This window comes from Nematolebias whitei, chromosome 12 (genome assembly GCF_014905685.2).
Source record: "Nematolebias whitei isolate Nwh7 chromosome 12, NemWhi1, whole genome shotgun sequence".
NCBI lineage: Eukaryota > Metazoa > Chordata > Actinopteri > Cyprinodontiformes > Rivulidae > Nematolebias > Nematolebias whitei.
The window spans coordinates 45,246,172-45,263,368 of NC_056509.1; the positions used below are offsets into that span (position 1 = coordinate 45,246,172).

A 17,197-nucleotide genomic window follows, 5' to 3' on the forward strand; every position below is an offset into this window, starting at 1 on the left:
TTAGACTTCATGCAATGTGTTTTTTTAAGATCCTTTTGAACATCATGCTAGAGTATGCTTTTTTTTAGGTCATTTTAGACTTCATGCTATCTATCGTATGCTGTTTTTTTAAAGGTATTTTGGACATATTGTAAGTGTCTCGTGTCATGTTACAGTTTGAGTAATTTGGCTCCATTCTAGATGTGATGTTTTAATGTGTATCATTTGGGTTCATTTTGTACGTCATATTTTCATTTTGGACTTGTCATTTGACAGCATTACTGTTATTTCACAATTTTTGTCATTTTGATGTTTGAAAACCCGTTGATCAATAAACAAAAATCTGATTATAAGACATGACAAAGGTTTATTTGCAAGGCAGCAAATGGCACCGATACACATCACAAATGCTCAGAACAGTTTGACACTGAGCAAATTTAAAACAAAATCTAACACCGATGTTATCAAGTGGACACAATATTGTCACCATTGGGAGCTCATAACCACCAGTGTGTAGTCACGTGCATGATACCTAGCAAGTAAGGACTGGGTCCTTGAAGAAAATGTTTGAAATATAATCCCAAAGTAATATTTGAAGCACTTTTCTAAGCAACATCAACAAATAACAGGATTTTGAGCAACAAAGCCTTACTGTTTCTATTACTTGTCCTGCACGTTAAATAAACTCTTTTATACTGAAAAATCCTGATATTAATATCTTGTTTGAGGTGTCCACTTTTAAATGACATCAAGTAATCCGTAATAGAATGATGAAAATAGGATTCAAATTTATTTTCTAATTAGAAATTTGCAAGACAAATCAAGCCATATCCCTGGAACCACTCGATATCTTGGTGATCTAGGTATCAAAGCATAACTTAAGTCAGGAATCTAAAAATGTGTTTGACCAATTGTGACTTAATTTCTGATTTGACGTGATGGGTCTTAGATAAGCATACACATATATTCAAATACATGCAGTATATTTATGGATGGTTTGATGAATAATGTTCCTTGTAAAGTTCCCTAAAAAGATTTTCTTTATTTTTAGCTTTAAAAAATCCTGTAAAAACAGCTAACCAACAACAGTTTGTGTTTGAAAAGTAAACAGGAAAAGATCCTAAATTGGGAACGAACACTATCAAGGTGTGAGTGTTTTATTTTTTCTTCCTGCGAGGTGATGTGGAGGTCCTCTGGTCCTTCGGTCCATCCTCAGTACCTCCAGTATGATGTGGCTTTATGGGTTTGGGATGTGCAAACATCATGAAACCTAGACTCAAGTTTCCAAGTTTGATGACTTGACACATAAAACAACGAAAGTCAAATAAAAGATCAGGTTTAAACAGAGACATCCTGCAGAAGTGACAGATGACTTTGTATTTTTAGAATAAAGCCATTTTGTTTGTATTTTATTTAGCGAGGGATTAAAAAATACTTAATTTAAGAATAAATTGAGGATTCTTACTTGATGGGAAATATATAAAAATTCCTCCTTTAAAAAATAATTTAAATAAAAATATTATACAGTTTCTTGTGTATTTAAAGGTTTCTTTGTGCTTTGATATTCCTCTTGACTCTTTTTCCTGAAAAAAAGAAGAATATTTTATAGCAAATAAAGTAGGAACAGCTGCATATTATGTCATAAATTCATTGTTTTTGTACATTTAAATACAACCATAGTAACTTGAAATCTAATCTCATCTACAACACAAACACACTAAATGTAATATGTGTAAAACACTCACTGACTTTTTAAGTTTAATGTTTGTCCTAATTATAGTGACACAACTGCAAAAATGTATACAGCAGTCCCTCGTTTATCACGTGGGACCCGTACCCTGAAACCCGCAATAAGTAAAAAACAGCAAAGCAGGAATAGTAGTGCAAGTAGTAAGTAGTAGTTTATTTTATTATTTAAATATATATATATAAAGGCGTTTTAAACCCTTCACACACTCTTGCAATATTCTAATGTTTCTAAACGCTCTAAAAAAGCACAGAAAGTCATGATTTCAGCTTCCTGCCTCCTCTGCTCTTTGCCACCTGCAAGCGCTCTTGGCCACGCCCACTTCTCCGCTCTGCAGCAGGAAGTTTATCCTGCAGCAGTATGGGTTGCACAAAGCTGCAGGAGGAAGCTTTTTCTGCAACTCTAGGCTTCACAAAGGTGTAGCAGGTGCAAAAATAATTCAAAATAATTTATTTTAAATAAAAATTTCATGCCGATTGTGCAGCTCATCCATCAATCAGCCAATTGTGCGTCATGTCCATTCTTATTTTGAACGACCTCAATAGAGAGAGTCCACGATAAATGAACTGCGAAATAGCGAGGGACTCCTGTATCACACACTAACTTGCATTTAAGGCAGATAGCTAAGCTGCTACTGATCAGATCTGACCTTGAAACGATAGTCCATGCCTTCATTACAATCCGGCTGGACTACTGTAACGCGCTTTATGTTGGGGTCGGTCAGGTCTCCCTTTCACATCTCCAGTTTGTCCAAAATGCTGCATCTTGGCTCTTAACAGGAACTCGTAGGTTTGATCATATTTCACCAGTTTTGTCCTCCCTTCACTGGCTCTCTGTACACATCAGGATAAATTTTAAAATTCTCCTGTTGACCTTTAACCCTCTTATCTCTCTGACCTACTTGAACCTTCTCGGACGCTGGGATCATAGGCTCAGCTGCTTTTGGTTGTACCTAAAACCAGGTTGAAGCTCGGAGGAGATCTGGCTTTTTCCAATCATGGGCCCTAAACTTTGGAACAATCTGCTCCTCAACATAGACAGGCCACTTCACTTCCTGTTACTTGACTTGTAAAATGCCATCTCCCTTTATAAAACAACACTGAACAAAGCGTTGGGAACCGTCTCACCGATCGGGGAACTCGATATCATCGATGGTGTCGGGGAGTGAAACTCCTCTGGTTTCAGGCAGCAGCAGCACCAAACCTCCGGCTATGAGAGCCACAACCCCTGCATTGAGAAAGTACAAGAGATGCAGTGTTTAATAAAGGCCCACTCATGGTATGGCTGTTTGATAATCATTCTATAATTTTTATAGCCTGGTTTTAAGGTTAAACTTTGAAGGAAACCATTTGTCAACTGGATGGCCGAGTGACAGTAAAAGCAGAAACCTACCAAAGATGATGAGTGGCAGTTCGAGCCAGATGACGGCGAGTCTGTAGAGCAGGAAGGGAGAGACGATTCCTCCAATGTCACAAAGAGTGGAACAAACGGACACGCCCAGGTTCCTGTAATCAGCCGAAACATAATTTAATTTAATTAACCTCTGCTTAGCTGTGAAATCATTACCAATAACTTGGTTATTAGCATAAAAGAGTTGATATATCTCATCGTGGTTTGCACCTGATGTATGTCGGGTAGAGCTCAGTGTTAACAAACACCACCATCTCAAAGGTCATGGTGATCCCCAGCCGACCAATGCAGGCCACCGTTGTCTTTAACCAGGACATGCCTGGGCAACAGAGAGGAATTCAGCATCGGTCAAGTTTTCATCTTCTCTCCAAGGCTCAACATCAACTGAGACTCACTGTCAGGAATGAAAGCAGTGACGAGGCAGGAAACTCCTGCTATGATGTTGGCGCTGGCGAATGGAAGCCGCCGGCCAATCCGCTCAATGGTGAGAAGTATTAGAAAGGCGGCAGGTAACTCCACCAGGCTGGAGATGAGGAAGTCGGTGTAGATATTTCCTTCTGTTATCCCCACTCGCATGATGAGACCCTGATAAACCACGGCACTGGTGAACCTGAGGAGTTTAAAAAAGAAAGATGTACCGTCTCTTGCAGGAGTGGGCTGCCTCGGTTTGCTATTTTAGAGGAGTCTCACCAGTTAAACATGAGGATGAAGGTGTGCTTCCTCATTTTTGGAGTTCTGATCAAGTCCAGCAACGAAGCAGAGGTGGATTCAACTTCATCTTGAGTTAGTCTCTAAAAGAAGCACAGTTGGCAAATGTAATCAGAATCAGAATAAGCTTTATTATCATTGTACCGAAATACAGTGAGATTATGTTCGTACAGTCGTCTGAAAGATGGGCGGAGTGCTCGTTGCTGCTGCTCCTAAGAGCACGGCCTCTTATTCTTTTTAGATAGAAAAAGAGGAAAAAGCCATGAGGAGAGGATTGGTATTACAAAAAAGATCTCTTCACACCTTGTCCTTATCAGGACATGATTTAAGACATAAAAAAAACTCTACCAGCAAACACATTTATAGACACATTGCATATGCATTTAACGTCAAGATTTGTCCATGAAGCACTTCCAGATAGCCCATAGTCCTGTTAAGATGTTGGTGTCAGTCGGTACAGTTTCTGATAAGCCTTCACTGAAGTTCTCTCAGTTTACACACGTCCAATGAGAAATTTGATGTTGGTCTGCTTCGAGGCTAAACGGGGGAGTCAGATTCAGATAAGCCACAATTGTTGATTTGTTTCAGGCAGACTGTTATTTCTCATCAGCCTTGAGTTCTGATGGCACTTTTAATCCAAAATGACCAGATTTGTGGGCATTCCACAGGTCCGTGCCTATTGGCTCTTTCCAAGGTCGTCCCCAACATGAGCGCTCGAAGCACGAACCGAACCTGCAGACATGGTCTACAGCATTGCCATGGCCAAAACTGCTGCCGCTGTCTTCTTTAATACCAGATAACGGTATCCGCCGGTGCCAAGAAGCAGAAACCCTGCTATCATGATTCCAGTATCTTCGGCGTCCTCCTAAGACAATATGGAAAGACACATCAGATCCATGATGTATCCTGCAGCGTGTGTCTCAGCAGGGCATGAGGGTTCTCCAGGACCCTGTCGCTTTGTTGAATTTTTTTAAATCAATTTTGTTGAAAGTCCAGCTGACCAGATCCATGACGGTAGTTTACGTTTTGGAAGTTGTGAAAATAGGAGCTCCGATACACAAGACAGAGCGAAAACGCAGGAGGAGGACGGGAGAGGGAAGAAAGGCGTCCATCTTGCACGAGAGCCAGTGGTGAAAAGTAAATGTAGGAACTCTCACTCAGAGGATCGTTAAACCATATAAAACTACAGTGAATACCAGTATTTATAAATATTACTTAAACATAGTTTTTCTTTTCTACATGGCAAAAACAAAAAAACAAAGAGAAGAAACTCTACTTCACATCAAAAGAGGGTTAGCCGAGGTGGTTCAGATGTCTCCTTGTGGAGGTTCTATAGGTAGATCCCACTGAGAGCAGAACCAGAACTCACTGCAGGGATTATACTGCCATGAATGTCCTATGAAACTGGGAACACCTTGAGATCTTCAGGAGAATGTCTCCGAGGATCGTGATGTCAGGGTTTCCCTCCTGGACCTGTCACCTCCATCACCTGACCATGGATAATTTGAAGAAAATGGATGTTTGGACTTTGGGGACTGTTGTTTGGTTTAGACTAGAAGCTCTAAAGACCAAGTTCCACTTTGTTGTTTGCTAAAAAGCTGATAATTTGGGACTTAAAGGATTATTTGAGACAGTTTCTTGATGTCCTAAAGCTAAAAATAGACATTATTAAAACTTCAAACTACCGGTAAATCACTCTTTCAAGGACACAGAGTTCTGTTTTTAATAAACAAATTAATTTACCTCTAACTTTGTGCTCAGTGTCTTCCTGTTCTCCTGGGCTATTGCTTCGGTGATTTTCAGAGCTCTTGGGGAACTGTTCTGAGAGATGAGCCATCTTGGAGATTCTGGGATGAACCTGAGACAAAACCACAAAAGACCTGAACAAAAACATCTAGAGACAGAACTCGGTTAACTTTAACAGTAAGGATGCTCTCAAATATTTAATTTAATTATCATGTCAAAGTGCTTTGGGGAGTAGTGGCGCAGAGGCTTAAAAAGGTGGGCCTGTGATCGGAAGATCGCTGGTTCAAGCCCCGGTACTGACACCATCAAATATGTGGGTGGGGCAGGTGAAACACCCACACCTGCCCCCACCCTGGGCCCCTGAGCAAGGCCCTCAACCCCCATCTGCTCCCCAAACAGGTCTCTCTTGAAAATGAGTTCTCGTGGCTCATTGAGACTACCTGTATAAATAAAGGGTAAATGAAAAAGAAAAACATGTAGTGATGCTTTAATATCACCCGCCAATAAAGGGTGACGGCAGAGAATAATGTCTTCGCCCGTGCCTGTGTGTGTTTATGTGCATGTTAACAAAATATCTCATGAACGACTGGGCTAAATGCTTATTAAGCATTCACACTATTGTTATCCTGTTTATAGTTATTATTATTACAGAGTCTTTAAACTATTCCATACTTTTTCCTCAAATCATAAATCAAAACGTTCAGCTCTTTCAGGACAATCCTGCTAGGACTTTTGGTGTTGGTGCAACTTTAGCTTTTGGAAATATTTAGCCTTTTCTGGCGTTTTTTTTCTCACAGGAAATGGATTGAGCTCCTTTTACATCCTTCAAATCTTTAGATCAGTTTACAACCTTTTACTGCTCCTTTCGCATCTTCTTTCAGCTTCTTTGTTCAAATTTAAACTTTTTTTTTTTCCCAGTTACTTTCAGCTGTTTTGTGCTCCTTTCAGGATCTTTCTGCTAACTAAAACATTTTAGTGCTTCTTCTAACTTCTTTCTGCTAATTTCCGATTGTTATGTTCCTTTCAGCTTATTTCTGCAAGGTTCCGATTTTTCTGCTGTTTCAGCTACTATTTAGCTGTTTTATGCTAATTTTACCTTTTCATCTAATTCCACATGTTTTGCACTTATTTAAACTCTTTTCAGCCTAATTCAGCACAAATGTGTTCTCTCCACTTCTTTCTGGCAAATTCAGCTTCTTTCTGTTTTTTTAGCTGCTTTCAGCTGTTTTTTTTTGTGTGTGTGCCAGTTTCAGCTTTTTTCTGATAATTTCTGCTTTTTGTGCTAATTTTTGCTTCTTTCAGCCTAATTGGGCAAACGTGTGCTCTTTCTGCTTTCTCCTACTAATTTAAGCTGGTTCTTTTCAGCTACATTTTTAGCTACTTTTAGCTGTTTTCAGATAAATTCAAGTTTTTCTTGGTAATCTCTGCTACTTTCAGCCTATTTAACTGTTTCGGCAAATTTTAAACTTTCTTTTCTGCTTATTTCTGCTAGTTTAAATTATTTCAGCTACTATTTAGCTATTTTTATGCTAACTTTTGCTTTTTTTCAGATACTTTCCACTTTTTTGTGCTCATTCCAGTCGGTTAAGGCCTCGAGGTGATAAACATTTGACTACTGAACGATCTCTTTAAACTCCCACTTGGTGAAATACCGGGTTTAAAAAGCAGAAGTTAGCTACCTGTAGTAAGACAGAAAAATAATAAACGGTGCCGTGAAGACGACCTGCAGCCAGCGCCAGTCGGTGATGAAGTAGGCCAGCAGAGGGAGGATGAGGAGGCCAACGCTGAAGATCATCTGAAATAAGATGCCGACCGTTCGTCTGTATTCCACTCCAACTATCTCTGTGACTAAAACAAGAGGCAGCAAATTAAAGATTACCTGAAGAAAACAGAACAGAGTATCAGAGGTTCTGCTAACAATATTCAAAAGATTTTCGAAGAATTCGTCAAAATACCTCACTTATGTGACAAATTTATGACTAATGTTGGGTTAATGTGTGGCTGAAGTTGGACGGTAACTTAGTGTTTTTTACAGCGTTAGCCAAAAACTCACTTCTACTCATTCACAGACATGAAATCTGATGTGTACAGTAATAGGAAAGATGATCCGGTCTTTACCAAGTTGTAAATTATTCCAATCAAAACACACACAACAGATTTCACCTTTTCATTGCTAATCAAATGACCAAATCAGAAAAATTGTGTGAAAAGCTAAGTGGACCCTCGATGTTCCACGGGATTCGTGAGGGGAAACAGCAGCCAGACTCTGCTGGTCAAACATCTGATCACCATCAGAGTGGCAATCTTACAAAATCAGGAGTTGTTGTTGCTCTGGAGCAAACAGCTCCAGTGGAAAGACACGAGCAAGGACTTCAGAGAAACAGCTGCTGCTGCCAATCAATCTGGGCGGGGTCAAAGGTCATTTTAAATGTATGTGTAGTTCATCGTTCTACAGAGAGGAAGACATAAATGTGGAAAACATTTAAAACAGCTGAATGGACGTCCCAGTAAATTCACCCCCAGGTCAGACCATGCAATGCTCAGGAAAATGAGCTTCATATCAGGTTCTACAGACCTCAGTTAGTAGGATAGAGGTCAAAGGTCATGACAGGACAATTTGAAAAAGAAAAGCTAGTGTGACTTGGTTGAAAGACTCATCCATCCATCCATCCATCCATCCATCCATTGTTGTGGGGGTCACTGGTGCCCATGTCCAGCCATCACTGTGTAAGCAGCGGGGGACACCCTGGACAGGTCTCCAGTCCATCACAGGGACAAACGAGACAACAACCATTCACTCTCTCACTCACACCTAGGGACAATTTAGAGTTACCAATCAGCCTAACATGCATGTTTTTGCTCCGTGGCAAAAACCGGAGTACCCGGAGAAAGCCCACGCATGCACAGAGAGAACATGCAAACTCCACCCAGAATGGCCCCAGGTCGGGATTCGATCCGGCAACCTTCTCGCTGAGAGGCAGCAGCTCTACCATGCCGTGCCGCCCTGTTTGAAAAACTCTTCTTTCTAAAAACAACAAGGAGGCACGACTTTCGTTTAATCTAAATAAATTTAAAAAACTTGTGGGGGGAAAAAAAAATCCCAGAATGCACAGCATATCAGCACGAACACCTCAGACCAGCTGTTAGCACGGAGGTGGAGGGCTGATGGTTTGGGCTCCTTGCAGTCGTTGAGTGGACCATGAACTCCTCTGTAGACCAATGAGTGCTGTGAGTCCATCTGTCCAACAGGAAGCTTGGACCAAACTGGGTCCAACAGAACCATGAGCCCAAACACAGCAGCTAATCCATAATGGAAGTGCTTAAACAGAATCAAGGTGCTGCAACGGTCCAGTCAGAGTCCAGAACTTAATCCGGAGTTAAACGCTGTGACGGGACCTTCAAAGAGCCGAGCTGAACCCTCGTAAGTGACGATCAAACATTTATTTTTTTTAAATTGTCAGAACTGAGGGCAATTTGTGGGCGGTGCCTAATCAGGCCACTGGATCTGACCAATCAGAGCAGAGCGGTCTGGATCTGACCAATCAGAAAATAGTGTTTTTCTTTTTAAATCAACAGTTTTCCCACATACAGTATCCGTTTCATGTTGAAACCAGTTAAATAAGTGAGATTTGCACAAAACTGAGTTTATATAAACGTGATTTTTTTTTGTTTACTTGAGATTAGACTTGAAATCTTTTAGAACCCGGTAAAGACCAAATCGTTTTATTCATGTCCTGAAACGTAAAACCCAAGAACTAAAAGGCGGTTTAACAGTTTAAACCAAACTATCACAGAATATCTATGAGTCAGCTGTGCTTCAACGGTGAAAGACGGTCGTTTTTACGCAGAACGTATGCGGTCATCCAGCCTCCTTTGATGCTGAAGCCCAGCACGGCCCTGAGCACCAGGATGGAGATGTAGTTTGGAACAACAGCCATGGCGATTCCTGCGACGAAATTTATCGTGTTGGACAAGAGAAGACTCTTAATTCTGCCAAACCTGCAGAGAAATGGAAAAAGTTAATATCAGTAAAGTCCGTGATTTAAGTCATTTATTTATAGAAAACTGTCCTTCACAATAGAAAGTTTTGTTTTTATTGTTTTTTTTTTTAAACATAGTTTTTAATGAGATAAATCCTCGCCCCACCTGTCAGCAAAATATCCAAAAGCAAAGCTCCCGATGAGGAAACCCACGTTCAGGCTGGACTGGAACATGTCCACCAACCAACCGTCTGAACACACCAGATCGAACTGGAATAACAAAAAGATTTCAGCGCAATAAAAAATGTAAAGTCAAAGGTCAGAGACCAGAAGCCGAATTAATAATGTTTGTATCAGATGAACACCGAATACTTTATGGCTCAAATCTTTCTTCACACCTCTGTGACGAACGTCTTCCGGCCTTCAGACCGATACTCCCAGCCATCCTGAAGACAAAAACACCAAACTGGATTTAATCCACAGGTGGACCTCAAGGCCTCTGAATCTGAGCCGGCTGACATTATTAAAACCTCTGAAGGAGAAAACACCATTGTTTTTATTTCACACGGTAGTTTCACCACCTCATCGTGGTGGAGGAGTTTGTGTGCCTGAATGATAGGAGTTATACTGTCTGGGGAGATTTTAATTGCCCCAGACAGAGGTCAAATCAGAGGTCAAATCAAGTGAAATCTGTTTAATGGAGCTTGAATCTCCACACACTACAGTTTTAAATGGAAAAAATGGACAGGAAGCAAAATGTCTTCAGCTACAGAATGGAAAACAAATAGTTTTGTTTTTTCCATTTACTGTATTTTCCACTGTACACGTCGCAACGATAAATCGCATCAGTACAAACATGTCCAACAAAGTGGAAACCCATAAATATGTTGCTTCGCCGTATACATTGCATCTTTTTTTTTTTAATTTATAACTTTATTTTACCAGGAAGAAATCCACTGAGATCATCAATCTCTTTTACAAGGATGTCCCGGACAAACGCTGCATCCATCGTGCGCCATCGCGTCGCGTTTGTTACGCGTCAACGCCGACAACCCGGAAACGTGGGCCGGTGTCGTGCCAAAAATCGATCGGCTGCCAAATGGCGGCCACGGTAGCACGCACAGGAAGACTTTAACAAAAATTTACCAAGATTAACACTTAAAAACTATTATTTGTTTGCTTGAAATTATAGTAAAGGTGTATCTCAGTGGAACCTTTACTTAATAAATGCACTTTAATGGTCAAATTAGCTGCATTTCTCCTGGGCAGCGCAGCGAAATGAAGCTGGTTTGACGCTTGCTCCAAACAAGCTGGATGAAGGTGGCAGGCTGTGGCAAGCCGATTGTGTCATTAATAGCCACTTTTACCTATTGCATGATACAACGGCATGCCATACTACTCGAGTGCCATCTAGTGGCTAAAAATGGTAGTGTTCAATATTTTCAGTCAGAATGAATAAAAACGGTCATATCTCAGCTAAAAATTGGTTTAGAAATACGGGGGGGGGGGGGGGGGGTCCATAAATAAGTCACTTGGGTGTATAAGTTGCAGGGCATGGAAATTATGCAACAAACTGACTTATAGGCCAAAAAATACGGTAATTTCATTTTTAGATGCACAAAAAACACATTTTTTATTTTATTGCAGCAACACATCTCAGAAATGTTGGGTCAGAGGCAGCAAAAGGCTGTAAAAGAAAGAATCAGCTGAAGCAGCATTTTGTAATTAATTAGCTTAATTGGTAACAGATTAGTGAAACAGGAATCTCTTAGAAATAAAGATGGGCAGAGGTTCACCAGTCGGTGAAAAATTGTCTAAGTGGACAATTTCAGAGTAATGTTCCTCAACAGATAATTGGTAGAACTCTGAGTATCCCATCGTGTGCAGTTCATATCGCTACATGTCTGAATTGACGTTTTGACATTTACGGTTTTTACACAAATACGGTTGAGGTTCGATGATTTTTAAGAATTTTACCACAAATTGTTATAGTTGATGTCGTAATGTCTGAGCCAAAATCATCAAACCTTTTTCAAACAAGCTCATTTCACTCCCACTATTCTTTTTGGGATAAAAACAAATTAAATGTGGGTATTTTTGCCTTTAAAACATCTTTTTAAAACTGGGAGTGAAGGATGTTTTTAACTTGTCTCACGTCATCAAACGCTGCAGAAGCATAAAAAATATCTTGTGCGTGACCATAAAATTCTTCTGGTTCCATCAACTTTAAGATCCGACTTAAAGGTTTCACAATTTGAGGCTTACTTTTCAGTCTGCCTCTCATTGTCTTTACAGTCTGGGACCAAGGGACGCACGTGTGTGGTTACCATGGTGACCACAATGAGCTTCTCGATGTCTCTTTTATTCTTGGTTCTTTCTGCACTTCCTTTACAGGGTAACATCAAAATGTTACATGAATACAAAGTTATGTTCAGTTTTTTTAGGGCAGCTCTTCATTGGCACCGAGAAACTTTTAGTTATTTTTGATTTTACGGGACAGAATTCAAACTGGGCTGGAAACGGCCCAGTTGATGACGACTGGTGAATAACGTATAAACGCTTTTTCACACTGGAGGAGAAAAGTGGGTGATCATGTAATCCCACCTCATCTACAGATAATCTCATGGCAGAGACACTATGATCTCCTTCACTGCCTGTTTGTTTGGCTGTCTGTTAGTAAAATATCAGAAGAACTGCTGAATAGATTTTGATGACATTAAGTTTTGAAGTCAACCAGATTCGAGAGGGCCATCACAGCTAATCCGTCTTAAACACCTAAACGGCTATAACTCAAACATTTGGTGTGGTAGTAGTTGAGAGTCATTCTCCACATATACTGTGAGCACGAATAGATCGCCTGTAAACTTCATTTAAAGTTATGGCGTGCAAGGCAGCCGGCGAGCACAATGTAACAACATTTAGGCGCTTTAACCGTCCTGCTGCCCTTGGGTCAAAATAACCCACGGCGCCAGAGTCGATGCAGAGGCCGTGGATCATTTTGACCCAAGGGCAGCAGGAGGTTATGAGAACAGACGTGTGGAGCTGACCTTGCATGCTGTCAGTGTCAGGCTGCTCAGGTCCAGTTCCCGCAGGTCGCAGGTGGGTTCTGTTGAGTTCCAGTCCAGCTCGTACTGCTCACAGCTGCTGTGCTTCAGAACCCCGGAGCTGTTGAGCAGAGGAGCCGTTTCTGCCGGGCTCCAGCCGCAGGCCTGCCTCCTCTCCTCAGCTGCGGCGTCCCGGCACCAGTGGTCCGGGGTGAAGCCCTGGAAGACGATGCCGGCGTACACGCCTGCAAAGAGCAGCGACAGCAGACAGAGCAGGGCGAAGATCCGCTTCTGACAGCGGCCGAAGGAGCCGGCCTCCTCCAGCAGGTCGTCGAAGGTCACCATCTTTCAGCTGAGGTCTGTGGCTCTGTCCAGCTGCAGGTTGGAGTGAGGACTGAGTTCGCCTCGCTCAGCAGGTCCATGGGTGGAGCTAAAGTCCAACAGTACCACGTTAAAAAAAAAGCTTAAAGCCTCACCAGAGGTGAACGTTTGTTAGCGTTTAATGAGACAAGCAGAAAACTGTAGAGGGGTTCAAGAAACTCAGTGAACTTTAACGTCCAGAGGCGTCCTGAGAGCCGAACTGCAGAAATCAGCTGAAACTGAGCTGAAAGAAGCAAAACATCAGCTAAAGGAATATGAACAGTAGCCAAAAAAGCCAAACGCTTGCCAACAGGAGGACACAAACTTTAAAAAAAAGCTAAGCATTAGCTAAAAGAAGCCAAATGCTAGCTAATAAAAGCAAAAGGCTAGCTATCGTAAGCAGAATATGAGCTAAAAGCTACAAACGAAGAAAAATTTAAAGCAACTAAATGTTAGCTAAAGACTAAAAGAAACTGAACTTTAGCAAAAAAGACTAACAATAGCAAAATTAAGCAAAACGCTCAGGAGATTAGTAGCTAAAATCTAAATGAAGCTAAGGCTAGCTAAAAGTAAAATCAGAATAAAAAGTGAAACAGAATTCGTATGTTGAAGCATATTTTTTTTTTAAATAATAATTTTAAAGGAAATAAAGGTGTCTCAAAATTATAGAAGAGGATTAGCGCCAGGGTGTGAAATTTTTTTTCCCTTATTTCTGAGATTAAAGTCAGAATTCTGAGATTAAAGTCAGAATTCTGATTTTTCCCCCTCAGAATTAACGGGAAAAAAAATGTCACCTTTGCCCTGATCCTCTTCAGTATAAAAGAGCTGAATGTTCAAAATGGTCAAGAAAATAAAATGTCCAGAAGGAAAATTTTCAAAATTCAAACGACAAAAAAATAAAAATCAGCAGAGCAGAATGAACTCAAACTCAAGTAGAAGTACGAGTGCAACACAAATATTACACAGTGACTGATTGACAGAATTGTTTGTTCTTTCTTAAAACCTGTTTAATAAATAATAAAATGTACAGAGACAGCAGTGCATCAAGATCTTTACACGAGCAAAACGTGACTCACGTGGACGATGTGTGAAGATTTTCAAAGTCTAAAAAAAGCCAAGGATGAAACCGAGCACATTCACCGAACGCGCACAACCTGTAACTTTAACCAAACTGTGTTCAAAGTTCAACATCCAGCCCTGGCTGCCGTTTGAGCAGAGATTAAAATCATCCGTCAGGAGGCTCCATCCAGCCCAACGACGAGTCTTCAAACACAAGGTTCAGGTTTCAGAGAAAGACTCAACTTTGATTTGTTCGGTTAAAAAAAGCATGAAACCGTTTGTTGTTTGAGCCTCAAAAGTGTTTGTGCGTTATATTTATTAAACTGGACGAGGTTTAGTCATTTTCCAGCTGTGGCGTGACTTTATCTGTAAAGTTCAGAAAACTGAACATTCTTTTTATCGTGGGAATGTTTATGAAGCACGCAGACTGTCGTGATCCATTTTTCTTCTGTACGTTTTTCAGCATCTTTCTCGTCCCGCAGTTTTCAAGCTATTTCAACAAATAATCAAAACGTTCAGCTCTTTCAGGACAATCCTGCTTTTGGAATTGGTGCAACTTTAGCTTTTTCTGTAGCCTCGATGTGCTGCTGCCAGTCTTGGCCAGGATTCTCTTGCAAGAGAGATTTTTAATCTCAAAGGGATTTTCCTGGTGAAATAAAGGTTAAAAAAAAAAAAAAACTTTAGCTTTTTGAAATATTTCGCCTTTCCTGCCACTTCTTTTCTCACATAAAATTAATTGAGCTCATTTTACATCCTTCAAATCTTTAGATCTATTTACAACCTTTTATTGCTCCTTTCACATTTTGTTCTGCTTCAGCTTCCTTGTGGAAATTTAAACATTTTTCAGCTCATTTCAGCTGTTTTTTCAGCCGTTTTGTGCTCCTTCCATATTCTTTCTGCTAACCACAACATTTTTGAGCTACTTCTAACTTCTTGCTAATTTCAGCTTGTTCTGCTCCTTTCAGCTTATTTCTGCAAGTTTCAGATTTTTCTACTATTTCCGTGACTATATAGCTGTTTTATGCTAATTTAAGTGTTTTCAGCTAATTCCTGATTTAAACATTTTTCAGCCTAATTCAGCAAAATGTGCTCTCTCTGCTTTTTTCTTGTGATTTCAGCTTCTTTCTGTTTTTTAGCTACTTTTCAGCTTTTTTTTAATAGCCAGTTTCAGCTTTTTTTTCCCTTCCAGATAATTTCTGTTTTTTGTTCTCATTACTGCTTCTTTCAGCATAATTGGGTAAACGAGTCTTCTTTCTGCTTTTTTCTATTTTAACCTTGTTCTACCTTTTCAATAGGTTTTAGAAATGTTTAGCTAATTTAAGCGGTTTTCAGATAAATTCAATTTTTCTTTGTAATTTCTGCTACTTTCAGCCTCAATAACTTATTTCTGTGAACCTCGTGGCTGGATCCTGTGCTTCTGAGAGATGATACCAACGATCCAGAAGTATCGTAATGCCGAGCAAAAACAAAACCAGGAATCAAGAGTCGGAAAATAATTCAGAAGATATGGAGGAAGTTAAAAACTCTTTGAACTTTATGAGTGCTGAACTGACTAAATTGAGTGCTGATGTGACAAGATTATCATCTAAGTGTGAACTCCTGACCGGACTGTTTGAAGAAGTGAAACAATTGATTAATAAAGACAGGAAAATATTAGAACTGGAACAGAAAGTAGACGACATGGAACAATACACAAAAATAGACAACTTGGTGATCACTGGACTGGAAGTTAGGAACTGGACTTATGCAAGAGTTGTTGCTGGTACTAACATTACAGAAGACGCACCACAGGAAGAACTACAGACTCTGGAGGAGCAAGTAGTGAATTTTTTACAAAACAAAGACAATGACATCGAACATGAGGACATTTCAATCTGTCACACCCTGCCCAACAAATCAGATAAAGCCAAACCATCCATAGTCATCAAGTTCATTAGCAGGAAATCAAGAAACAATTTAATAATGCAAGCAAAAAAAACTGAAGGGAACAAATGTTTACATAAACGAACATCTAACTAAAAAAAATGGAAATATTGCACGTGAAGCAAGATGGTTGAAAAAACAGAAAAAAATAGCATCAACTTGGACAAGAAATGGAAACATTTGGATCAAACTAAAGATCTCAGGCTAAAATAATAAAAGACCCGAAGGATCTGGAAAAACTAAAATGAGCTCAGGAGATGACAGATGATAAATCATTGACATAACTTCACAAACAAAATATAAAAATGAACAAATACATTAAAACATGGCAACATACGAAGACTTAGAGTTTAAAATATACAATGTTGAAGATGCGATTGATACAAGTTTTTTCCCTGCAATAAAAGACTGTGAATATTACAATGAAGAACAGTTTAATGACATCAATATAACAAATGGGGATGTGATGGGAGGTATTTTAACGAGTGATTTGAGTGATCACTTACCAGTTTTCATGATTTATAAAAAAGATCAAAGCATTACAAAAGAAATTACAATTGAGAAAAAAAAACAATAAACACATCAAAAAAAGCATTGGACAAATTAAAAGATGATTTACATAAACAAAGCTGGAAAGACGTGTATGTTGATGATGTGAACAGATCATATGATGAGTTTATGAATATTTTAGGAGCTCTGTATGAAAAGAATTGTGTGCAAAATAATTGTACAAAGAGAAATGTTGTTGACCAACCATGGATGACGAAAGGGTTGAGAAATGCTTGTAAAAAATAATTATTTGTATACATGTTTCTTGAAATTCAGAACACAAGAGGCTGAAGAGAAATATAAGAAGTATAAAAATAAATTAGTAGCGATTATAAGGAAACACAAGAAGGAATATTATAGTGATTTCTTAAATAAAAGTAATGGTGATATGAAAGCTACATGGCGAGTAATAAATAGTGTTCTGAAAAGTCATAAAGCAAAAACAGGTATTTCACAATATTTTCTGAAGGATGACGATGAAATCCATGATGAAAATGAAATTGTAAATGGATTTAATCATCATTTTGTGAACATTGGATCAAGCCTTGCAGCTAAAATACCAAAAGTAGACAATAATGTGAACCATTCAGTTATACAGGTCCTTCTCAAAAAATTAGCATATTGTGATAAAGGTCATTATTTTCCATAATGTAATGATAAAAATGAAACTTTCATATATTTCAGATTCATTG

At 39.5% G+C, this 17,197-nt stretch overlaps 1 protein-coding gene across 1 annotated transcript; it reads right to left on the bottom strand.

The window, feature by feature from the left end:
• Positions 1-1,498: 1,498 nt before the first annotated feature.
• Positions 1,499-12,959, bottom strand: slc22a2 (solute carrier family 22 member 2). The gene is made up of 12 exons (XM_037685653.1): positions 12,618-12,959; positions 9,969-10,016; positions 9,737-9,840; positions 9,435-9,589; positions 7,270-7,438; positions 5,588-5,702; positions 3,827-3,927; positions 3,532-3,746; positions 3,347-3,455; positions 3,119-3,231; positions 2,854-2,953; positions 1,499-1,562 (listed from the first exon to the last, which is right to left on the bottom strand). The coding sequence occupies exons 1-12, from the start codon at positions 12,957-12,959 to the stop codon at positions 1,499-1,501; spliced, it is 1,635 nt and encodes a 544-aa protein (XP_037541581.1).
• Between the last annotated feature and the right edge of the window lie 4,238 nt (positions 12,960-17,197).

Excerpts from the sequence above, each read along its gene's own strand:
- slc22a2 (XM_037685653.1), bottom strand. The coding sequence starts at position 12,959 with ATGGTGACCTTCGACGACCTGCTGGAGGAGGCCGGCTCCTTCGGCCGC. Across the intron at positions 9,841-9,968 it reads GGAAGACGTTCGTCACAGAG|TTCGATCTGGTGTGTTCAGA; the intron begins GTGTGAAGAAAG and ends TTGTTATTCCAG. Across the intron at positions 3,232-3,346 it reads CTCTACCCGACATACATCAG|GAACCTGGGCGTGTCCGTTT; the intron begins GTGCAAACCACG and ends GGCTGATTACAG.